The sequence below is a fragment of the Symphalangus syndactylus genome, chromosome 11 (assembly GCF_028878055.3).
Source record: "Symphalangus syndactylus isolate Jambi chromosome 11, NHGRI_mSymSyn1-v2.1_pri, whole genome shotgun sequence".
NCBI lineage: Eukaryota > Metazoa > Chordata > Mammalia > Primates > Hylobatidae > Symphalangus > Symphalangus syndactylus.
Window position 1 is genome coordinate 82,982,304 of NC_072433.2, and position 25,761 is coordinate 83,008,064.

A 25,761-nucleotide genomic window follows, 5' to 3' on the forward strand; every position below is an offset into this window, starting at 1 on the left:
GTGGTGATTTTTGCATGGTCAGTACTCATGCAAAAATCACCACTATGTGGGACCAGAAATAGCTAAAATGAGTAGATGATGAATTCAGAGTGAGAAGAACTGTGAAGATTGGAACCTAGTCTCAAAGCATAGTAGTATTTTTAGAGGAATAGAATTAAGAATCTAAATCTAATACTTAACATTCTAAGGAGCCGACCTGGACTCTTTCCCTTGGTTATTATAAAAATAGTGAATGAGTAAGGTCTGTATAGTAAAGACTCTGCTTACAGGGACCTTTACTACATATTATTACACTTCCTTTTCTGTTGGAGTTTGGATAGCATGAGTAGCACTTGGTCCTCATTTCTCAGACAACCAATGAACCAGCCTTGGGCTTTTTATAGATACTGTTTGTGGTAGCAGCTACTCACTAAGTACAGAAAATGTACTATCTCTCAGGAAGGTACATCCCAGTCTATTCTATCATGTGATAATCCTTCAATGCCCAGTCAGGTCTTAACACGTGTCCAGAATATAAAGTGTATAGAAGAAATCAAAGTACTTTCTTCAGGCAAAAACTGTAGCCCTGGTTTGCAGGAATAATTACAAAAATATTTTCTCATAGGAGCCACTGGCAATAATGAGTAGTGTGCACTTGATTTTTCATTCTAAGTTTGTATCTCTAAATCTAGAAATAAAAATCATATCATGTATTGTCTTCATATACAGAAATCTTCTCATCACATTTGTAAATAATATTTTGTCTTATAAATTTATGACATCTGTGAATTGCAAATCCTTCATAACTTTACAAGTGATTTACAAAATAATAATAGGCAGACTCAAACTCTCCAGTCTGCATATAAAAAATATTCTTTTATTTTGATATGCAGCATCTTGATGGGGCTTTTTTTTCTCCCAAGTAAAGAATTTGACACTCAAGTCTTTAATAAAAACATTAATGTATTATAAATATGCTTATATTATAAACCACAGTGTAAAGTCTAACCCACCAGAGGATGGATTTTCTTGTTCATTAAAAGTATGTAGTCAGTACATATATTCCACATCAATATTCATTTTATTTACTCTATCATGTAAATACTAGAAAATGACATTTTAATAGTAGCCCCCTTCTCTTTTTTTTTTAAGAAAGCAGAGCAATTCTTAAGAATTTTAAGAAAGCAGAGAATATGTAAACTAGACTCTGAGTTTTGTCAGATGAACTGTGCCATTAAATAGATAACTCAAGTTCTGTTCAGTGATATCTGTATTCAGATTTGCTCATTCATTTCAGCTGATTGGTCAAACACAGAATGTAAAACTTGGATGTTATTACTCTGCTTATTAGCAAGAAGCTTGGGGTAATCTGAAATGTCTGCCGTCTCTGGCAATGACCTATAGGGTTTTGCTTTGATTTCACCTTCAGCAAACATAGGCTCTGAAAGCACAGGCTCAGAAAAGGCTTTTCTACAATTTTCACTCTCTTCTCTGTTTTGCCTTACGGATTCTTCTTCCTGGAAGATGTTCTTTACCTTCTCCAGCACAGCATTAACACAGACTGCCTATACAATAAAAAGAGTTTGAAAAGTAAAGTTTCTTAAGCTACTAACCACAGATTTAAAACATACAATATAGTGTTTCACATAAAGTCATTTAATCTACATAATCTAATAAAAGCACTTTCAGGACTTTCAAGTACATAATATAATAAGCATTGGGAGATTGTTCTAAATAATACATTACAATCTAGACAGCAATTTAAAACCTAGTATGCTTCAATAAATATGTGTTTTACATCTTTTTCCCCCAGTTCATTAGATGTTTTACATCTTTATTCTCCTGATGTAATTAAATGAAACATTTTCTGAGAGATGGAATTTGTCCTCAAACATGGTTTTTCTCAAAGTAGTTTTTTTGCTTTAATTTTCTTCCCCCTAGACTTTGCTTATACTTACACGTACAATGAAAGGATATCAACGTATCAGAATTTAGTAAACTACTATCAGTGGTTTCTGAGCAAATACGTGATCCACTGTCCCTTCCAAAAATGCCACTCAGTACTTTAAGGAGAGGAGTGTCAAAAATAAAACAGAGAAAAATAACTTCAAAAATTCAGAACCACTAAGGACTGCATTAATTAAACTTACTCTGTACGTTTACTAATGACGATGATCATGATGCTAAGTATTTAAGGCAAGCAATGAGAAAAGAAAATTCATGAAATATGAGAAGACTTAAACCAGTTTATTTCACCAAAGAAATGCCTCAAGGTAATATAAAGGATTATAAACACTTAGAAGGTTTTCCTAAAGAGGTAACAGCAAAAGGATTGAGGTCCTCAGGCTTGAACAGCCTCAACTTCCTCTTGCCCTCCTGCCTCCTGCCTCCTCCTTCTTGCCTGCCTCTTGCTATAGAATTGAGGAACACAGACACTTTCCCTCACTTCCCTGCGGTTAGTTCATTAGCTACCCTGTAACTAATGAAATAAAATGGTATGTCTGCTGGGACGGAACTCAGAAAGGATTTTTGGAAAAGTTTTTCCTCCTATATAGACTGTCTTTTCCCTCTACCTATCTCCCTCTTCCTTCTTTGAACACTGATAGTATTGTGATGCTTGATCATGAGGCAACAAACCTAAGGACTAAAAAGTTTTTAGAAGAAAAAGAGGGAAAGACCCTGTTGTCTTAGGCTTTTTGGGCTGCTGTAACAAAATACCACGAACTGAGTAGCTTACAAACAATAGAAATTTATTTCTCACAGTTCTGGAGAGTGGGAAATCCGAGATAAAGGCACTGGCAGATTCAGTGTCTGGTGAGGGCTTGTTTTCTGTTTCATAGATGGTACCTTCTATCTATGTCCTCATATGGTGGAAGGAACAAGGCAGCTGTCTCAGGCCTCATTTCTAAGGGCACTAATCCCATTCATGAGGACTCTGCTCTCATTATCTAATCACCTCCCAAAGGCCCCACTTGCTAATACCACCACCTTGGGGTTAGATTTTAACGTAAGAATTTGGGGTAAGCACAGACATTCAGACCTGGGCTTTGATAACATTTCGGATGTAACTGTACAAACCTGGGAACTGCCTAACTCCCAACTTCTAATTAAGATATTTAAATATCTTTATCGATTAAGGTACTGTCATTCAGATATGCTTTGTTACTTGCACTCTTATGTATCCAGACCCAGCACTAGAAACCTTTGAAGTCATGACCTTTAGCTATAAACAGCCTCATCCATTTATCCAAAATACAATCATTCTCTATGAATTCATGTTGCGAAAAAGGTTGGAAAGTTCTATTTGAAACGTTCTCTCTTCCCTCACCAACAAAAAATTATATCTGTGCACATTCTAACCACCTTTTTCCCAGTCTCAGAAATGAACGGTCTTGATCAAGGTAAATATCCTTCTATCTTTGTGTTTAACCTACATCCTACCATCTTCTCTATCAATTATTCCTTGTCTCTTCAGCCTCTTTACTCTTGACTGGATCTTCCCCTGCAATCTATAACATGCTTGAGTATCTTCCATCCTAATATTTAAAAATTAAAAATCTCTGGGAATCTGCTTCTCTATTGACTGCTACACACTGTCTTCTTAGTCAAACCAGAGTCTGTTTCCATGTTATTACCTTCTGTTCACTCTGAAACCTGCTTGTTTCTGTCTTCCTTATCCAGTTATGCCACTGAAATCATTTTTGAGATGGTTAACCTCGACATCTTTACTACTATATCTAATGGACACTTCAAATCTTCATTTTACTTGACTTTTTCTGCTTGTATTTGACACTTAACTGTCACAACATCCTGAGTCTCTATTTCCTTGGCACTATTTCTCCTGATTTTCTTTCTGCCTTTCTGATTGTTGCTGCTTGTCTCCCAAATAGATTCTTTTTTAGCTCACTTAAATATTGCTGTTCTTCATATTTCTGTTGACTTACCTGTCTTTTCTTTTGATATGGTTCCACTCATAGGACATTAACATCTAACATATATATTGTTTTCAAAACCAAAATTATAACCTGACCTCTCCCAGGCCTTAGATACATATATGACCAATTATCAGATCACCAAAAATTTGTTTCTATTACCTGCTTATAAAGTTCATGGCGTGATAAATTGTGTGAGATGATTTCAACAGCCTTTGAGAAATTGAAATCTAATTTTTGTGTTAGTCTAGTTTTTATTTCCCCATAGACATGACATCCTATTCATTTTGTGCAATGTATTTGCATCCTAGCTTAGTTGAATGCCAATTTTGTATAAGATTCACATTTAAGATATTGAGCACTTCTTGAAAATTTAAAACAATGGCAAAATAGTTGATAAATTTAGTTTTTAAAAAACTGAATTAATATGTTTAAAAGTAAGTTCTACCTTTTTTCAAGGATATTTAGCTAGTCTTGACCCTATGCACTTCCCTATATATTTTAGAACTATCTAGTCAACTTATACACACACACACACACCTGCTTGGCTCTTAATTGGGACTTCTTGTACGTTTTGATATTGATATAAAATATTAACAAAAATGTGTAAGAATGCTAACAAAAAAAACCATAAAAAATGATTAAAAGAAATTAAAGAAGACCAAACTAAATAGAAGGATATATTATATTCATGAACTGGAAAGAGGACTTATTCGCCCAGTTATTAAGATATAAAGCTCCTGTAATTAATACAGTGCTCAATTGGTGCAAGAATAGACAAATAGACCAACTGAATAGAATGGAGAATCTATAAACAGACCTATGTATAAAGGACACTTGATTTATGCAAAAAAGTATTCTAGGACAATAGAAAAGGGGCTTCTTTTAAGAAAAAAATAGATTAATTGGATACTTATGGGGAAAAACTTGACTCTTACCTCATATTAGTTCAAGATGGATTATAAATCTAAAGGTGAAAGTTAAACTAATAAAGCTTCTAGAATATAACAGAGGAGAATATTTTCATGACCTTAGGTGTAAGTCAAGATTCTGTTTGACACAGAAAGCACGTAACATAAAGGAAAAGATTAATGAATTGGATGACATTAAAATTATGATATGCTTTTATTTATTTTGACTGGATCTCACTATTTTGCCCAAGCTGGTCTCAAACTCCTAGGCTCAAGATATCCTCCTGCTTCAGCCTCCCCCATCAGCCTCCTGAGTATCAGGGATTATAGGCACACACCACCATGCCTGGCTAAGAATTTCTTCTTTAAAAGACATTATTAAAAGAATGAAAAGGCAAGTCACAGATTAACAGAAGAAATTTGTCCATATATAATCAAAAAAGGACAGGCTCCTAGGATATGTTTTTTAAAGTAAAAATCAAAAATTGTTTTAAGAAAGACATCTCTCAATAGAAAAGCAAGAAGAGAATTTAACAGAAATTAACAAAGAGGATATCCAAATGTCCAACTAATATATGCAGAGGTACTCAATCTCATTAATAGTCAAGGAGATGCAAATTAAAACCACAATGTGATTATACTACATGCCCACAAAAATGCCTAAAATGGAAAAGATTGACAATACTGTCAGTAATGATGTGGAGCAACTTGGACTTAAAAAATCTGAGATTTGTGTTAATTGTTAAAAAACCATTTTAGAAAACTCTTTGGCAATATCTACTAGGTATCAGCACATGCATACCTTATGGTCTAGCAGTTTCACCAAAAGATATGTACAGGAATATTTATAGCAACCTTATTCATAGTAGCCAAAACTGGAAATAATCCAAATGTCCATCAGCAGTAGAATGGATAAATAAACGCTGATACAGTCAATCAGTTGAATACTACACAGCAGTGAAAATGAACAAACTACTGCTACAGGCAGTGAATGATCTTAAAACAGTGTTGGGCAAAAGACAAACACAAAAGAACGTAATATATGACTGTATTTATATAGAATTCAAGCAGTCAAACTATCAGTAGTAGTACAAGTCAAAACAGTGACATCCTGTATAGGAAAGGGTAGTGATTGTGAGGGGCAAGAAAGAGGTTTCTGGAATTATGGTGATGTTTTGTTTCTTGACGTGGGTAGTATAGAGATTAATAGATTTTGTGATAATTCATTAAGCTGTACACTTTCCTTTTTGTGTGTTACAGTTTTTTTAAGTGGCTATTAATAGAAAATAAAACCCTTATAATTAAAAAATCTTTTATATTTTTCTCATGCATAGCACTTGTAATCCAAAATATACTAATACCTGTGTTCCCCAAAGTGAGAGACCCCAAATGTTAGAATACTGAACTTTAGCCAACCATGGTACAATGGCTGAAACAAAACAGCTGTAGCTAAATAACAGTAAAACTAAAAATTCTTGATCAAAAATATTCAAGTGGTAATAATAAACTTTATAAAAATAAAATTTTAGTTATTTAAGCAAACTGGGTTTTGGTGGATTGACCTGGCTCATCAGAAAAGGAAATTTTTAATATAAAATTATTTTGTGTAACGAGACTGTGAATGGTAACATTAAATATTGTACAGTATACTATTGCACAGTATTATTAACATTACATAAGTAGATTTATTTCTAGATTCTAATAATTAACTTACCAAATAAATTAGTGCTGCATATGAAGCATATATTATGCTAGTTAAAGCAGTCTTTGCTGGAAAGGAGATGATTTCAAACAAAGAACCCTTTCTGACCTGCAAAAACAGAAAAGATTTTCTTAATTAAGCAAACATTTTCAATGTTTCAATGTCATATTGTACAATGTTACTATAAAATGAGAATTTATTTTTTTCTAAAGAAAGTCTTCTACTTTAGAGCTATCCAGGCTTTTTCGCATTGTGAAAATTGTTTATTTTTCCTTTTTTAACAAGAAGACACTTTCTTGTGCTAATCAAAACCTGTGACAAATCTATAAAAATCTTGCATTTCTGCGATCTAAATGACTAATTTTTCCCAATTACCAACTGTGCACACTAGGAGGTGCTGCTGTGCATATTAGAAAAACAGTCTTTCCTTTGTTCAAATTCATGTAATCATTCTTTACTAATTATTCACAAACTCAATTAAGTAAACAGCAATCAAAATAATAAGCTTTTCCTAGAGATTAATGACCTGCTTGGAAATGTTAATCATGAGACTGCTGAAGGCCAGCATTAAACTTAGATGATCATTAAGCTTCAGAAAATGTTCTGTGCTCATATGCAATAGGCTCTCATGAAACACAGAGAAGTTTAACACCAATGATGAAGTTGCCTCTCCTGTGTTTCTAGTTTCTGGCAGTAGATGTACCCGCCTGAAACATAACATTTTAACATACTCAGTTATACTGTCTCATGGGCCACCTCTGTTGCCTTGAGCAAGGTATGAAATGAGGACTTTAGGAAAAACATTCCCTTTCCATTCAGCAGTGAAGTGACAGCCAGGCTCCTCTGAAGTAAGAACCAAGCAACTTAATGGCTTCGATGAACTTCCAAAAGGTACAGGCTGTAACTGATAAAATCATATAAATGCACAGTAAAAACATGCACATAATATTCATTAGACAATGTTCATTAAAGAGCTATAACATTGAAAAAACTAAAACAATGATTCCAGAATAGTTAGGAAAATTATGTTATATCCACTCAGTGGTATATTATGCAATCTTTTTATTTTTTCAAACCTTTTATGTATTTTTAATTGACACATTGTAATGGTACCTATTTAAGGAGTATAATTTGATGTTTCCATAGAAGTCTATGTTATTTAATGATCCAATCAGGGTAGTTAGCATCTGTATCACATTGTGCATTTATCATTTCTTTGTGGTAAGAACATTAAAAGATCCTCTCTTCTAGCTATTTTGTAATACATAATATTTTACTGTTAACTGTAGTCACCCTACTGTGCAGTAGAACACCAGAATTTATTCTTCCTATCTAATTGTAATTTTGTACCCATTTAACAACCTCTCACCATCCTTCCCTTTTCCCCTTTCCCTACCTAGTCTCTGGTAACCACCGTTCTCCTCTCTGCTTCTATGTATCAACTTTTTGTTGTTGTTGTTAAAATTTCACGTGTGGGTGAGATCATGTGGTATTTGTCTTTCTGCACCTGGCTTATTTCATTTAACGTGATCTCCAGATTCATCCTTGCCATCACAAATGACAGAATTCTTTTTGATGGTTAAATAGTATTCAATTGTGTATACAAACCACATTTTCTTTATCCATTCACCTGTGGTTGGACACATAGGTTGATTCTATATCTAGGCTATTGTGAATAGTATGCAGCCTTTTAAAAGGTACCTCTGGGCCGGGCACAGTGGCTCACACCTGTAATCCCAGCCCTTTGGGAGACCGAGGCAGGTGGATCACCTGAGGTCAGGAGTTTGAGACCAGCCTGACCAACATGGTGAAACCCCATCTCTACTAAAAATACAAAAATTAGCCAGGCGTGGTGGCGCATGCCTGTAATCCCAGGTACTTGGGAGGCTGAGGCAGGAGAATTGCTTGAATCTGGGAGGCAGAGGTTGCAGTGAGCTGAAATCATGCCATTACACTCCAGCCTGGGCAACAGAGCAAAACTCCATCTCAAAATGAATAAATAAAAGGTACTTCTGAAGAACATGTGATAACTTTTTGTTGAACGAACACTTATATGGCACTGTCTACCAGGTCCTGTTCAATGTACTTTATAAGTATTCACATTTAATTCTTAAAACAATCCTATGAAGTTGGTATTATTATTATCCTCATTCCACAACTGGAAAGAAGAAAAAATAAAAGTAGGCAACTTGCCCCTGGTAATATAGCTGGTAAGTAGCAAAGTGAGATTTAAACTGGAAATTGTACTCCAGGGCCCAAGTTGTTAACCTGATCGTTAAGCTATGCTGCCATGGGATTCACTACTGCTCACGAAGAGTGGTAAAGGACTGCATTACAGCGATGGACTCTGGAGTAAATAGATGTAGTTAATCTCTAGCCCCAGAGTTCTTGAGTAATGAAATCTTGGACAAATTAATTCTTTCCTCTAAGCTTTGTTTCCCTCATCTCCAAATTGAGAATAATAGCTAATGTTTATCTCATAGATTTGCTGTAAAGATAAATAAGAAAATATTTGTAAAATTTTTAGTAAAATGTCTGTGCATGGGTAGTATTAAGGGACATTAATAGTCCCTTATTAGAGAGGGAATATTAATAATAGTAATAATAATAGAGAAAGATCAAGGTTCAAAATAGTAAGCATAACAAGTATGATTGATTCCATTTATATAACATACAAAAACAAGCCAAACTATGCTCTTGGAAGAAAAGGAAACAATTATCCTAGCAAGGGTGAGAATTAGTGACTGTAAGGCAGCATGAGATTTCTTGAGTGCTGCTTACCAAGATGTGTTCAATCTATGAAAATTTATGGAGCTATACACTTAATTTGTGCATGATTCTGTATACTTCAGTATAAAGCTTAAAAATTCTACGTCCCATGTTTTTATGATGAAAATAAACACAACATTGCATAGAAGAAGTTTGGACAGAAATGCACCAAAATTTTAATTGCTGTTATGATTTAGTTATGTGGCTTTGTATAGTTAACATTTGTAGAACACTCATTACATGCTAGGTTCTATTCTACTGGCTTTCCTTGCATTGTCTCATTTTATCCTCTAACCTATGAAATAAGAACACAGGTTCAGGCCGGGCACGGTGGCTCACGCTTGTAATCCCAGCACTTTGGGAGGCCAAGGCGGGCGGATCACGAGGTCAGGAGATCGAGACCACGGTGAAACCCCGTCTCTACTAAAAATACAAAAAAAAAAAAAAAAAAAAAGAACACAGGTTCAGAGAAATTAAATTCTTTCTTGTTTTCTATATTTTCTATGTTAGGTTGAAAGTACATATGGTATTTTGAAAATGAAATTATTAAAATACGTGTACATCCTGTTCTACTATGCTCAGTGTTTGCTTAGTGCTGCCACTACTGAATGCAGAACAAAATTGCCCACTGCAATTTCCTTCTTCCCTCTTAAGTGACTTACAGAACAAGGAAACCAAGAATAGGATCTAGCCTAGTAGCTAAGAGTGGGGGGTGGGGGTGCTGGGGGTTGGGGAAAGGCTGTTTTCTTTCTTCTTCCTTTCTCTTCGGGCCGTACTAACTCCTAGATGTAGGGATAGGTAGGGAAAGTTTCTGCCCACTCCCTCCATAGGTCACCTGCAGCATTTCCCAGAATTCCTGGCTTCTCGAAAGAGTTTCCAGGAAATGAAGCAGCTGCTGCTTTTTCTCTCTAGAAAGAATCAAATTGATAGCATGCCTTTGAATCCCACTTTTAGGCTACACGGAGACAAATACACAAGTAGAGAGCAGACTCTCTAGGAGGAAGAAAAGCAGATATACCTCCTAGCAGAGTGAAAAGGTTCTTGAGCTTGTGAATATATGATTTCATAGTGGGAGGTCCATGTTCAATCATTGGTAGGCCATATACAATAAAAATAAAAGTTGTGTTGTATGGGTTGGATCTGTGTCCCCACCAAATCTCATGTTGAAATGTAATACCAAATACTGGAGGTGGGGCCTGGTGGGAGGTCATTGGATCATGGGGGCGGTTTCTCATGGTTTAACACCATCTCCCCTTGGTACTGTCATCAGGATAGTGAGTTCTCATGAGATCTGGTTGTATAAAAGTGTATGGCCTCTCCCACCTCTCTCTCTTCCTCCTGTTCCAGCCATGTGAAGTGCTGGTTTCCCCTTTGCCTTCCACCTTGATTGTAAGTTCCCTGAGGCCTCCCCAGAAGCTGATGCTGCCATGCTTCCTGTACAGCCTACAGAACCATGAGCCAATTAAACCTCTTTTCTTTATAAATTAACCAGACTCAGGTATTTCTTTATAGAAGTGCAAGAATGGACTAATACAGGTGTCTACATGAGAAATTACTCTTTCTGTTTTATTACATCTTTCTTTCTCAGGTTCTGTCCTTCACCTAAAAGTAATTAAAGCTGATTAGTTTCAAAATAAATTATGTACTTGATATATGTTATGCTTCTGAATAATTAATCTTTATATTGTTTAAGGGTCATATTTAATTATTTTAATGCTTTTAATAATTACTTTTTATTCCTGTAACAAGAAAATATATTTCCTCCAAAATATATGTGGCTTCTGGCAAGTAGCCATTTTTCAACTTTATGATTCACCTAAAAAACATGTTTTTCGTATTATAAACCATGCTGTTTCATTTTTATCTTGCTTTGAGCAGAAATAGTGTATGGTAAAAGCTAAGATAAAAAACAGGAGAAATTTGGTAAGTGGCAGTCTTTAGATGATCTTGGCCTATTTCAAAATTTTTATCTCAACCTTGTTATATTAATTTCACTTTATGTGCATATTTGAGTTAAAAAATATCTTGGTATCAATGTTATGTTCATATATTTCTTTTTAAATTTGGTCATGTAAAACATGTAAAATACATGGATATTTGAGCAGTAAAAACATTTTGAACCTTTAATTCAACTTTTTCCACATAATTTTGACTGCCTTATCTCATAAAAGAAGTACGTGTGTTCATCTTATTTTCACCATTAAGATAAATCACACAAAAAACCCAACAGTGAGCAGTAAAGATTCACTTATACATGACCTGAAGGTTGGAGAATTACCAGGCCCCGTGTAGTTTACATTGTCCAAAACCACCCTGATGAGAGTTACAAGGGGAGTCATAGGGGAAATTCTAACTCAGACAAATGTTGCAGGAAACACTGACTGCTACTTATAGAGAGGTCCAGGAAAAAAAGTATTCCTGTTAAGTTTGGAAAAGCTGCACGAATGTGTCTTTGCTTAGCAACTCACAACACCTTTGAATACAGGAAAGACTCCTGACTTTAAAGAAAGCTACCTGACTTTATTAACCCCAGTGTTAACATTCTGTAGAACATTGTTCTTAAACAAGCTTTTAATCCAGTGGTCCTGTAAAGGCTCAAATGTCCTAATCCCTTTGCCAACGTGGACGAGTACTGTATGTCTTCAAGAGCCCAGGAGTTCTACTATCTAGAAAATACCCTCTTTCCCCGGGTCTAGATTATACCAGCCAAGTTAGCCTCATGGCAGGCCCATGTAGGACCTACAGAACTTCCTGATATTTGTGAGGTTTATAGTTTAAACCCCAAATTGGAGTCTAACTTAGAGGGTGGTGTAAGGAAGAAACTTTACATAGGTAAGTTTCTGATCCTTATCCTGAAAAAAGAACACAAGTTCACTGGGATCCACCTACAGCCCAGGCATTGTAAACGCTGAGGATTTTCTTCACTTTAGTCCCTATCTTATCCTATACCATGCTGCAGTGTGTATACAAAGTAGAAACAGTCAACTCTAATGCCATTATAGGGATGAGTCTATCACAGGAAGAGCTCTTGGTCCTGTGGCTCTGCATTGGCCTGCCAGAATCAACAACGATGTCTGGGAGCTGACGTGTCTTGGCTGAAGTCAGCATTCAAGGCGATTATCTAGGTCACTGCAGCCTAGGGCAGCTGCGGACTCCACTCAGGCAGGCAACTCACAAGGCTAAGCAGATGCACCATTCTGTAAGTACTGGCACTGGAGATGTTGAAAACTACCAGGAAATTCTCTACTAAGAGTTTTCCATTCCTGAGGCTTTTTATAGAACTAGCCACAATCCTATCACTGCAGTCTCATTTCTGCAGAACCTGGAGGGGTTTGAGGAATAATTTTATTCAGCATCCATAGAGCCAAGTGCAAAAGAACCCTCTTCTAACAAGGTGGCAAGCTGGAAAGGCTTGACCCCAATCATCTGTGCACATGTCTCAGGCCATTAGAATCGCTTTAGGCCATTCCTGCCAGTTGGGTCTTTGGGAGGCTTCTATTTGGCACGACATTTCAATACGCTATGACATATTAAGCATGCTCTAGAGCTGAACATCCAAGCAGAAAGGCCCAGGTGGATGGCAGAGGGAGCTCCTGAGCCAGTGTCCATTCTTCACCTTGAGGAGACCATTACTGGATGCTGCATCTCAGAACTCCCCATGTCGAAGAGCTGAAACACTATTCTAGTTATTGTTTGTGTCCTAATGAAAATGTTCCTCTATTTCTTTGTTTCCAAAAGAAGTCACCTGCCTCACTGGTATTCTCAACCATATAACAGAGAGTTTTGGTAGAGCTATTTAAGGTGTTCCAGCTACAAATGCATTTTTTCATCATTTGTCATCCACAAAACAGTGACCAGACAGAACACATCCAGAAGATATTTGAAAGATACCTTCAGATAAGTTAACCAGGCCACTTACCTTCTTACAGCTAAGTTTTCCTAGAGTATCTTTCATGCAACCACAAAGCATATCCCCTTGAATAGTCCTTCCAGCTTTCACCCCTTTTACTTCCCCACACAAAGCTCCATCTGAGACAGGCAGTTTGACAATTCTTAAAAGAATTCATGCTGGAATCCACTCTGGATAAGCTGAACTCTGTCTAATGTGGCTTCTCATACTACTGCACTTTCCTCTCAGCACACTGTGGTGCCATGGATACACTCCATTTACAGACCAATCCATTGACCTCTGCCACATCTCATACATTCCGGTTGTACCTTTGACTCTCCAGGCCATTGTCCTCATAGTCAGTTCTGCTTCTGTCCTCACTGAGCCTTTGAGATTTGAGAAACTTTTACTACAACTTAGTTTTCCCTCACTAGCAATTCTGATTATCAACCCTAGCTACTGTATACTCCCCACGTAAAGCTTCTTCCTAACCCCCAGCCTCCAAGGACCCTGGAACCTCTGACCTGGGACTGTTCTCACTTGTCTCACTCCAGCCATACGGAACTACTTACGTTCTCCAAGTAAGTCATGTTCTCTCTCACCTCAGTGTCTTCATATATACTGCTCTTTTCTTGGAATGATTCTCCTACTTCTCATCTGGCTAATTCCTCCTCCTTCAAGACTCAGATTCAGTATCCTATCTCTAGAGTGTCTATATGGACCACTCTTTGGAATGCTATGTCTCTTCTTGATGCTTCGGTAGTGCACTTTGCATACTTTGATCATCCACTTGCTACATCCTACTGACACTGTTTGCTTATTTGTCTGTGAGCCCCACAATCCATAGGGCAAAGGTGAGACATCTCTGAGTCCCTGGTACCTAATCTAGTGATTTTGCATATCAGCTTTTCAATAACTTTTGTTGTTGTTGTTTTTGAGATGGAGTTTCGCTCTTGTTGCCCAGATTGGAATGTAGTGGCACGATCTTGGCTCACTGCAACCTCACCTCCAGGGTTCAAGCGATTGTCCTGCCTCAGCCTCCTGAGTAGCTGGGATTACAGGTGCCTGCCACCACGCCCAGCTAATGTTTGTATTTTTAGTAGAGACAGGGTTTCACCATGTTAGCCAGGCTGGTCTTGAACTCCTGACCTCAGGTGATCCACCACCTCGGCCTCCCAAAGTGCTGGGATTACAGGCATGAGCCACCGCACCTGGCTGCTATTTGTTGACTAAATAAAAATGTAGAACTATATTTCACTTCCAAAAAATTTAATCGTCTTAAAACTTGGAAGATATTAAGAAGTAAAGCTGAAAAACATCTGGTTCCATACACATGGCAGACTGAGCTAATGTGGAGCATCTCACACAAAAACACCTAGAAATGTTTTAGGGTACATGTACCCTAAAACTTAAAGTATAATAAAAAAAGTAAAAAAAAAAAAAACACCTAGAAATACTATAAAAATGACATTCAAAAGATGTAATACAAAATTGAGCTTACAAAAAGGAAAGGGACCTTTCCCCCATCCCCAATGCCAGGAACAAAAAGGGAACAAAAAACCAGAGCAGCAAGTGTGTGAGCTTATATCCCAAGAACTCTGGAGATGTTACTGGACCCTAAAGTAATGGTTGGGTGCTTGAGTATTAATACAGAGACTGGATATGAGACTTGGATAGATGTGAGGTGGGGATCAAGCCTTTGCAGAACTGCAATTTCGGTGAAATTGGGACTCAAACACTTGCATCCACCAGTACAGTAAGAAAGTAAGGAAGCTGGTCTCCATGTGGGACTCCCATGAGAGATTAAAATTCCAAGCTTTCCCCTTATAAAGGGATCTGAATTTACCCTATCAGTGTGATGCAGGGAATCCTAAGCTGAAAAAAACATAAAGATTGGTCTCAGGTTGCTGGTATCCCTGAAGCAACAAGCACAATTTCTCTAGAGGGACAGTTTCACCACCAAGGCCAAAAGAGGTTTTTTATTTTTTAGAAACAAAACTCTGAAGTTCTTTTCTTTTCAAGTTTCAGTAAAAATTATAACATAAGAAAATTATAAGTGAGATGCAATATAGATCACATAAGAGAATAAGGGCAAAGAAGAGATTTCATAGTCATGGATTTTAAATTAATGTCAGCAAAGATAGTCACAGTTAACATCTTGACCTTGCACAAGTCACTTAGTCCCTAAGCCTGTTTTTCTTAGGTTCCTGGAATTAGTTATCACACTTGATCTCTAAATTTACCTCAGAAACTCATTATCAGTCAAAGTAAAAAGGCAAACAGATTATATCTCTTAGTTCTCATTACTGGATAAAAACACACAAATTCAACTGGAAAGACAGATTTTTTTTCTTGCCACTGAATTTTCATGAATGTTGGGAGATAAGTCTCCATGGATTTCTCTCATTCCTGTGCAGATTGGCCCTTCTGAGCAAAGGACATGTTTGAATAGTAAACAGCCTTGCAAAGTAGAAAAAAGTATATCCCTCTAGAGAAACATGTATCTCCCTGAACATGTCATAGGCCACTAAAAATAAAGCCCACTCCTTTTTCCCTGAAACATGTACTTATATTCCAGGGTAATGAATAATTAATCTCTCTCTCTTTCTCCCTCTCTCTGTCTCTCCATCTGCATATCTTTTTGGAGAGGAGGCTAGGGAGATGTGCCAGTGTCCCTATAAAAAGTCCCCAGGGTCTCCTGATTTCAAGGTTCCTCTCTCCTGTGATGCAACATACTGTGTGCACAGGCAACATTTGGCCCACATCACATTGCCCTAAGGAATTTAAGTTTAGGGAACCAGCACAAGATACTGCTCTGGCTGACGCTTTTGCTGTGAATAATAAACCATGTGTTCGTGGGCCCAAGGCTCGTTTTGTGTGTGTGTGTGTGTGCATGCGCATATGTGTGTGTACAATTGTGGCAGGCTAATTTGTTAGTTTGTGGATAGTGTAAGATCTCAGATCCTTCACAGTTCTGACTTAGCAGAGAAGCAAAAAGGAAGACCCTGAATAGCATAATGGCCTGTGTCTTTAAACATGATTTCATATTAAATACAGGAATATTCTTCAAAAGACATTTCTTCTACCAACCCTCTATAAAAAACTATAGGTTTGACAATGCAAGGAAAGAAACATGAAGTCAAAACATTAGGTTTAGAAAGATATTTCAGTGGGGATTTAAGATAATATGGTTTACCTTTGTTTCTTTTTTGCTTTTTCTTTTCTTTTCCTTTTTTTGTTTTTCTTTCTTTCTTTTTTTTTTTTTTTTTTAGACAGAGTCTTGCTCTGTTGCCCAGGCTGAAGTGAAGTGGTACAATCTTGACTCACTACAACCTCTGCCTCCCAGTTCAAGTGATTCTCCTGCCTCAGCCTCCTGAGTAGCTGGGATTACAGGCACACCACCATGCTGGCTAATGTTGTATTTTTAGTAGAGACAGGGTTTTGCCATGTTGGCCAGGCTGGTCTCAAACTCCTGAGCTCAAAGGATCCACCCGCCTCGGCCTCCCAAAGGGCTGGGATTACAGGCATGAGCCACAGCTATGTTTATTTTCAGTGATCTAAAGATACAGGATTAAGGTTTGTAGTTCATAAAGAATCTAGTGGTTGGCAAACACAAACCATTTTTTACTTTCTCAGACATCAGAAATTATAAAAGAGCCTTTTATAAATGCTGCTTTCAGGCAATTTGTAGCTAAAATATATGATGGCTTTCTAGAAATGTCAAAATCTTTCATTAAAGATAGACTCCAACATAAAGGGTATTCATTGATTTCAGCTATCCAGGGTCCATTTTTTACCTTCTTGAAGCAACCCAGATTTTTGTTTGAGGATTCCCCCATTCCACACCACTCTCAGGTCGTGTGGTGACAGAGCTCCAATGCCAGTTCTAGGGATAAGCAGGTAATCAAGTTCTAGGCCAATGAATGCATCTCATGTCCTTGGTTTAGAGGTAAGCACTGAGAACACAAGCCATGCTCTTGGAATGAACCTGGAGACTTTGCCTTTGGGGTCAGGGGTTTTCTCTCTCTTTTTTTTTCTGCTGGAATTGAACCTGGAAGAATATAGCCAAGGAACAGCTGCAAAAATTATCTTGCAACTATGAGGAGAAAGTCAGCCTAATAATGGAGTCAAGACAGAAAGCAGAACCAAGACACTGGGCAAAAGCGAGAAAGGATCCGGAAGGTATCGTTTGAATACCTGTATCCAGCCATGTCGGGAATCTTAACAGCTCTGGGTTGCTTAAGGGAGCTAACACATCTTCTTTTTTGGTTTAACTCCGTTGGAGCCTCATTTTCTTCTCCTTCAACAAAGAGTTCAAATTAATGTGTCCTGCAGTTTAGATGCCAGAATTGCAAAATTCTGAATCTTTTGTAGTGACATTTAGGATGCTTTATATAATGCCCAAATTGAAAAACTCTGAGTTCTGTGCCGTGAAGTTTAGAAAGCAAGAAATTGATTCCAAAAAAGTTTTAAGAGTTGTTGTCCTCAACAAAATATAACAGAGTCTCAATAAGAATGTAGAAAACATAATTTGAATTTATAGGTAAATATACTCAATATATTATGTCAAACAAAGGTTGCCTTGGAAACAAAACAAAGTTATGAGGAAAAAGGAACAAAACACAATAATTTTTAAGGCTAGTTGTAAGATTTCTGTTAGATTTAACATAAATGGTAATTTACATGCATATATTTAAGTTGCACCATTTGAAATGGACAGTTTCATATAGTTCAATTAAACAATAAGGTAGAAAAAAGTCCACATTGCATTATATTTTAAAAAGGCCCAACCATTCATTTCTCTTATCCAAGTATATCTGTTTTACACATAGGACAATCAAGTTCACCACATTTTATTTTTCAAATTTTGCAAATTTAAAAGTTTCTTAAAAAGGGGTCCTTGTGCATATGCAGTATTCCCTTACCTGCATGTTATATAGGGGTTGCCTCGGCGCATTAACTTCCCTCAGCAGACGACCAGATATGTCCCTTAGCTCTAAAAGTCTGCATGCAAGCTGAGGATGCAGAAGTTTGGCCATGGATTTGGAGGATCTGGATATGCTGTTTAATCCGCGAATTAATGTTGCTCGATTAATCTTAGCTAAAGCAATAGCCATCCTGATTTTGGATGTTCTCTGCGCAGGTTCTCTTTTCTGAAAAAATAGGCCTTTGAAAAGTAACTGATGTGTAATCTCCAATGCATTATTAAAACTACTTCTGGCAGAGACTGACTACTATATAACTACATTGTGCATGGTGTCATGCATATATTCAACGTCCAATAATTCTGTCCCCCAGTGAAACTCCTTGAATTCCCTGCCATGTACTTAAATCTTTTGTTTTTTAATGGAATTTCATTCTTGTGGCCCAGGCTGGAGTGCAATGGCACAATCTCAGCTCACTGCAACCTCTGCCTCCCAGGTTCAAGCAATTTTCCTGACTCAGCCTCCCGAGTAACTGGGAATGCACGCGAGCACCACCACGCCCAGCTAATTTTTATATTTTTAGTAGAGATATAGTTTCACCATGCTGGCCAGGCTGGTCTCCAACTCCTGATCTCAGGTGATCTGCCTGCTTCAGCCTCCCAAAGTACTGGGATTATAGGTGTGAGCCACCACACCCAGACTTTAAATCTTTATATATATATTTCCCCCTGGGATAAATATCAAGAATTGAAGTAATCAGCCAGAAGATACAAATGTTTCATTTTCCTCCTAGATTTACATATTTTGTGCACTGAATTTTTACTTAAAAATTTTTTTTTTGAATTTCAATAGGTTTTTGGGGAACAGCTGGTATTTGATTACATGAATACGTCCTTTTGTGATAATTTCTTAGATTTTGCTGCACCCATCACCCGAGCAGTGTACACTGTACCAAATGCACACTGAATTTTTAAAGAACTATTAAGTAAACAAGAATTCTCTTAACTGATTTCTCCACTTGAGCTCTACTCTTTAAATATATATCTTGCTTTTCTTTTTTTATTTTCTTCTTGCTACAGCCATGCCCATTTCTTTGTCATTGGCAATTATAATGCTGAACTTTACTCTTCTATATCTGTCAAACTAGCCTGTCAGAAAATCTTACTAAATTCTTTCTCTACCTTGTCCCAGAATTTGACCACTTCTCATTACCCCCAGTACAGTACCCAGTCTATTATATTTGAATTCTACCATCATGTATTTTCCAGATTAGTGAATTTGCCTCCTAAGTGGTTTCTCTGCATCCACCTTTGCCTATTTTCATTCTGTTCATCAATACACCAGCCAGAGAGATCTAATTAAAACTTATGTCAGATCATATTTTCCTTCTATTCAACTGTTTCAGTGGCTTCCAGTTGCTCTCAGTGTAAAAGCCAAAGTACATACTGTGATCCACAAGGCCCTACAAACGTTGTCTTTTCTTCACCTGTTCAGCCTCATCTTTTTCTCTTTTCTTCCCTTCCCTACAACTTGTTGAAGTTTTTAGGTGTCTGGGATTTTGCACTAGCTATGCTATTTGATTCCTTAAGCATCCCAAGGTTCACTCCCTCACTTCCTTCACATCTTCATTCAAGAATTGCTTTCCCACTAAGACCTTCTTGGTCACTCTACCCAAATCATCAATTGTGCTCTCTATCCCTGCACCTTGATTTTGCATCTCTTCTCTGCTATAGTTTTTCTTCTCCGTAACACTCACACTAATGTACTATATTGTTTATTTTCCTTGTTCATTGTTTTTTACTTGACTGGAATATAAATTGTAAGTGTTTTATATCCATTTAGCTTGCTTCTTTTTCTCCAGAGCCAAAGTAGTGTCTGGCATGTAATATGCACTCTATCTTTGTCAGAATTAATGAATGAAGAGTATCAGAAAATAAAACAAATCAATCTTAAGAAACATCAAAAAAATACCAAATATTAGAAACCACACAGAAAGTTTTCAGTGCACAATTCTATAACTTTCACAATAATGATAATTCTCCACAAGAAACAACTCACCAAAGACAAAAATATAATTGAATTAGCATTCTAGTGACAGTCATAGTCTCATTACTTTCAGAAACCTAAATGCCATCACAGGTAATTTCCAAACATCATTGGTGCCTTCTTGGCAGTTTTTTCACACATTAACAGTAACCAACAACAAAAAAAAAGCATAGAGAATTCAGAAAAGTACATCTAAGGGCATAAAACTCCAAAATTTTTGGCATGGATTCTAATATGTCCTGTCTACAACTTCTATTTTGTAGTATATGGTTAAGTACAAGATAACAGAAAAAAGATATATTCATCCTTCATATTTAAAAACTCACAAAAATTGACCCTATTTATCCTAAAATATTTTTCTCTTATTCCAAGAATGAGCATCTAAATTAAAATTTTTTAGATACCCAATTGTAGTACATAATTTAAAGGTTTACTATTTTAAATACATCATATGGAAATCTTTTGAAATTTGAAGTGTAAAACTTTAAAAATTACTCTTTACTAAGGAAGTAGATACTAAGGCTGTTGTCTGAGCTGATTGGGACAGAAGGGGTGGAAAGAACTGAACCCCAGAAGCCATCATCTCAAGCCAAGATTCTAAAATTAACTTTCTGGCCGGGCATCATGGCTCACGCCTGTAATCCCAGCACTTTGGGAGGCCAAGGCGGGCAGATCACTTGAAGTCAGTAGTTTGAGACCAGCCTGGCCAACCTGGTGAAACCCTGTCTCTACTAAAAATACAAAAATTAATCTGGCATGGTGGCGGGCACCTGTAATCCCAGCTATGTGGGAGGCTGAGGCAGGAGAATAGCTTGAACCCAGGAGGCAGAGGTTGCAGTGAGTGGAGATTGCACTATTTCACTTCATCCTGGGCAACAGAGTGAGACTCCATCTCAAAAAAATAAGTAAAATAAAATAAAAGTAACTTTCCTAGCCTCAAAAAGAAAATTTCCTTCAAAATCTATCCAGGAAGAACGATTTAGTAATCATTATTCTGGTTGTATTCTAGGTATATTCCTCTATAAAAATTCCATCGTCACTCCCATCAAATCCTTTTTTGTTCTAGGCCAGCAAGATGGCCTTTTCCTAAATAAATACATGCCTGGGGGCAGGGGGGGGAGATTTAAATACTAATCACAAAATTTAGAATTTTAAGATACAACCCAATTAATAAAGCCCTTTAAGAATTTTTAAGACCATTCCTTTCACTGTTTGGGAAGTATGGATCATCCTGGAAATAAAAAAAATTTGCAGCACTTACAATCTAACCTTTTAAAAATAATCTGCTTAACAACTGAGTATTAGTAATGTTTTCCACATAATTTATATTTGAAGGGTAAATAACTTCAAATATGTGATAATATCCCCTAACTACTCAAGTTTCTTGCCAATCTCAGCAACACATTCTTCAAAGGAAATAGTGGGAAAACAGCAATATTAAGTGTTTTGAAAATGAGAAATAAAGTAACTAATTATGTTCCTATTTGAGTTGGATAAAGTTCTATAAGGAAATTACTTCAATTAGTTGGAAATAGGAACTCACAGCTTTATCTTTGGGGATCACAATATTCAATTGATGTCACCATAAACTATGCTTATGGTTCTAATGATGAGGCTATTCAGAAGGTAGAAATGAATGAATGAAGTTGCCATTTCTTTGATTAAATAAAACCCCGGTTTCTCTGATTTCAGCAATGGTGGGAGAATCAAAACTTGAAAATGATAACAAGGTTTTCCATGCCTGTCTCTGGCTTCCTAGGATTCACCCTGAGCCTTCTAAGTAACTACTACTGTGCTGGCCTGAGCTATTTGACATTGACCAGGCATGTATATCTGCCCATCTCTTTCCTTCCTACTCCAGAGCATAGCCAAAATAGTCTCCAGTGTTTCAAAAGACTTTATACCAAGGCTAGGGGAATGCAAAAAGGGGGAGCAACTGGATGCCAAGTCTAAGATACAGCATTAGAAAACCCAGTTTGCCCTCAGAAACTCTTAAGCCTTACCTCTCATGCTTAGCTGATCTGACCAGCATTTGGATGCCATCTTAGCACTGTGCCTGCAGATTCCTACACTTTAGTATCACCCCTCCTCAAACACTAGACCCAAGAGAGGGCCGGCCAAAGGCAGAAAGCAGTTGCTTCCCCTGACACTAAGACCAACCTTCCAAGTTCTGGTGTCCTGTATCTAATATGACCGCCTCTTCCTATGATGACTGATACTGGGAATGTCCACTTCCCCCAGGGCTATTATCTTACAGGCTAAATCAGTATTGTCTTCTATTATACCATCTAGGAGTCCATTCTACAAGTCCCAGAACTCTACTATAGCTAAGGGAGTTCAGCAGGTCCTGACAGTTAAAACTCATCCGACTCAATGGTAAATAAGAATGCATTATCAGTTAACTTTGTTGTTGTTGTTGTTGTTTTGAGATGGAGTCTTGCTCTGTCCCCCAGGCTGGAGTGCAGTGGCGCAATCTCGGCTCACTGCAACCTACCCCTCCCGGGTTCACGCTATTCTCCTGCCTCAACCTCCCGCGTAGCTGGGACTACAGGCACCCACCACCACGCCCGGCTAATTTTTTGTATTTTTAGTAGAGACGGGGTTTCACCATGTTAGCCAGGATGGTCTCCATCTCCTGACCTCGTGATCCGCCTGCCTTGGCCTCCCAAAGTGCTGGGATTACAGGCCTGAGCCACCAAGCCTGGCCCAGTTAACTTATTTTTAGAAATGTATGGGCTCAGTAATTTGAATCATCTGCATATATAACGATTACCTTCTATTCAGAACAGAAAATTATTTTTGCTAAATAAGAATTTAAGTCACAGCAACCATTATCGGTGAATGAGGGGTTCCACATAAGTAAATTTTCTGGGTAACTAAAATTTTATCCACTTAGTGTTGGCTAAATTTTTACTGACATGCAAAATAACTTTAAAAAATGTATCCCATACTTGACGTCTTTGAGGATGCTGACTGCTGCTAATTCCTCTCTCCTTTTTCTCTCCACTTCTATGGCTTTCATAGAATTTCATTCTCTTCATTCTCTTCTTTTCTCTGATGCCCTGCTAACCCTTTAAACAATGGCATTGTCGGGGGTTCTATCCTATGCCCTAATGTTACTACACAATCTTCTTGAGCAGTGATGATTGCCATTTTGGTTTAAATGTACACTATAGTTAGTTAAATACATGGTTTAACTATACACTATAACAACTCACTATGCACTGATGACTCCCAAATATACATCTTCAGCCGGACTTCTCTTGAGCTTCCAACCTACATATGCAATTTATAACTCAACTCCAAGGCTTGGACAGGATGTGGCATGACCCCTTAAACTGTGATCCAGTCAAACTCATTATCTCCAAAGCTGCTCTTCCTCATCTTGTCTTTGGTCCTAGTCAACAGGATCACTATTCTTCTAGCCACCCACAAAATCCAGAATCTTCCTCAACCTTTACACATTCTCTCTCACCCCACACTGTCAGTTTCAAAATATGCTAAATATCTCTTGTGCTCAACCCTTTCTATTCCCAATGTTAATGTCCTTGTTCTTAGCTGTCATTTGCAACAAAATCTTCCTAGAAGCTCTGCCTCCATTCGGATCTCATTACCACTAAAAAAGTATTTTCGATGTGCAAACTGAATGTCATTTCCAAGCCCAAAATGTTTCTGTGACTGATATCTGTGTTACATATAAGGGAAAGTCCAGTCTTTTTCACATGGCATACAAAGACCTCCACCCCTTTTTCTACTATTTCCTATCTCAACCCTTCTATCCTACATGCCTTTAATTTATATTTATTTGACATTTTGGAAACATGCTATGCTGTTTCCTATTTTTTGGCCTAACCCCCACTGCCAATGGAATATGCTCCCCTGCCCATACCCACTGATCCCACCCTTTTCTTTACCTTGAAAACTACTATTCATCCTTTGGGACCCAACTTAAAAGCATCCTTCCTCCATGAAGCCTTCTCTGACCTTCCTCAGTAGAGTCATTCACTCCTCTAAATTAGATATAGAGATGTAACGCTTACCATATTCTAATGCAATTACTAATTTACAACTCTATCTCCATTAGATTAAGCTGATTGGCGGAAAGGATCGAGTCTTGTTTATCTCTGTATTTCCTCTCTCCAGTCCCAAGCAATAGTGAGGTGTTTAGTAAATGTCTGATGGCTGGTTGTCTGCAGGCATGGTTAAAGTTAGCTCTAATACCCCTCCTTTGCAATGAAATATGTATACTTTGTGATTACTGTGTTACTAGAGTGCTTTTTGTTAACTGCCAGGTTTTGGTTATACAGCTCATGTTTGACATCGCCAACAGTCTGACTTCTGGATAAGTGGATTGTTACTGTACCATGTACCTTCACAGCATATTCTATTCCAACTATGATCAAAATGACCGAACCACATTTTTCCATTAAGAGCTCCTTTGAGTAAATTAGGTTTAATTTAATTTTAATTTACTCCTTTGAGTAAATTAGGTTACATGTGTTCCCTAAACAAGTTGTTACTTTTTCCTGACTTTATGTCTCTTCAAAATATACACCTCCCTCCTCCTTCACTCCCAATATTTTATCTGTTTCAAATCCTTTTTGGAACAGAGGTTTAAAAAATATACATGTATACCTCATTTAAATTGATACTACTGTTTTCTTTCCTTATTAAACACACATCCATGTTGTATTTATCTTTCCATTGTTACAATTTATCTCAAGTTTTTGCACTGATTTAATTGATATAGATTTTTGCTAAAGTGTATCTAGGTATTTTTCTGATTTTGCATTGCAATTCTAGTGATGAGAGACTGCCAGGTGTTTACCCTAATAACATAGTTATTGTTTTTAAACTTAATTCTCAATCTACCTCACTTCTTGGTCCACAATCTCTCTGCTTCCCAAAGACCCCTCTTAATGAGTAATATTTGAAATTTGTTTTTCTGAGGCAAAATTAGTGTTTTCTAAAGTTTTGAGCACTGATCTCAAAATCAAGCATTAAATAATTGGTATGATACTAAAAATAGAATGTATTTTTTCTATTCCTTTTAAAGGTTATAAAATCACATTACCTGATTAGACTGTGATAATCTTAGGATGGTGGGAAATTCATCTTTAAACTCATCTACAAAGTCCATGATTGCTTTCTGGATCCCCTCAACTAAGACAAAAAGAGGTTAGGAAAAAGAAAACTTTGAAAACGTCCCCTAAATGTTTCAAAAGAACATGAAACACTTGATCAAATTCCTAGATGACTGGGAAAGTAAAGGAACCCTAGGGGATCTTATTCCCAGTTGTTCCCACACCCATACGCCCATTACAACAAGATTGTGTGTACTTCTTCCAGAAAAGTTCTTCAACACCTGCCCACATATCCCTCCAACAGGTTTGATTGGCATGGTGAGTTCTTGGTTGGGTTCCTAGTGCTTAACAAGCTTGCAGGCCCAGGTAATGCTTGTCCTAGTCTGCCATTAGTAAAAGATGAGGGTAGCCTTCCACTTGGGAAAGCCAGCAAGGACAGAACTCACAGCTCACTGCTGAAATTCTTTGTTACTGCACAATAGGCTTCGGAGAACCTGTTACAGAATCTTCTGACATCACTCTGG

General features: G+C 37.3%; 1 protein-coding gene across 2 annotated transcripts; it reads right to left on the reverse strand.

The window, feature by feature from the left end:
* Positions 1 to 1,041: 1,041 nt before the first annotated feature.
* Positions 1,042 to 25,718, reverse strand: SPATA9 (spermatogenesis associated 9). Of its 2 annotated transcripts, none has more exons than XM_055233379.2 (5): positions 25,519 to 25,718; positions 25,228 to 25,316; positions 18,108 to 18,335; positions 6,537 to 6,632; positions 1,042 to 1,544 (listed from the first exon to the last, which is right to left on the reverse strand). In XM_055233379.2, the coding sequence occupies exons 1-5, from the start codon at positions 25,526 to 25,528 to the stop codon at positions 1,254 to 1,256; spliced, it is 714 nt and encodes a 237-aa protein (XP_055089354.1). In that variant the 5' UTR covers positions 25,529 to 25,718; the 3' UTR covers positions 1,042 to 1,253. The 2 variants fall into 2 exon arrangements, with proteins under 2 accessions (XP_055089354.1, XP_055089352.1); XM_055233377.2 differs by having other exon boundaries at positions 25,494 to 25,717.
* Between the last annotated feature and the right edge of the window lie 43 nt (positions 25,719 to 25,761).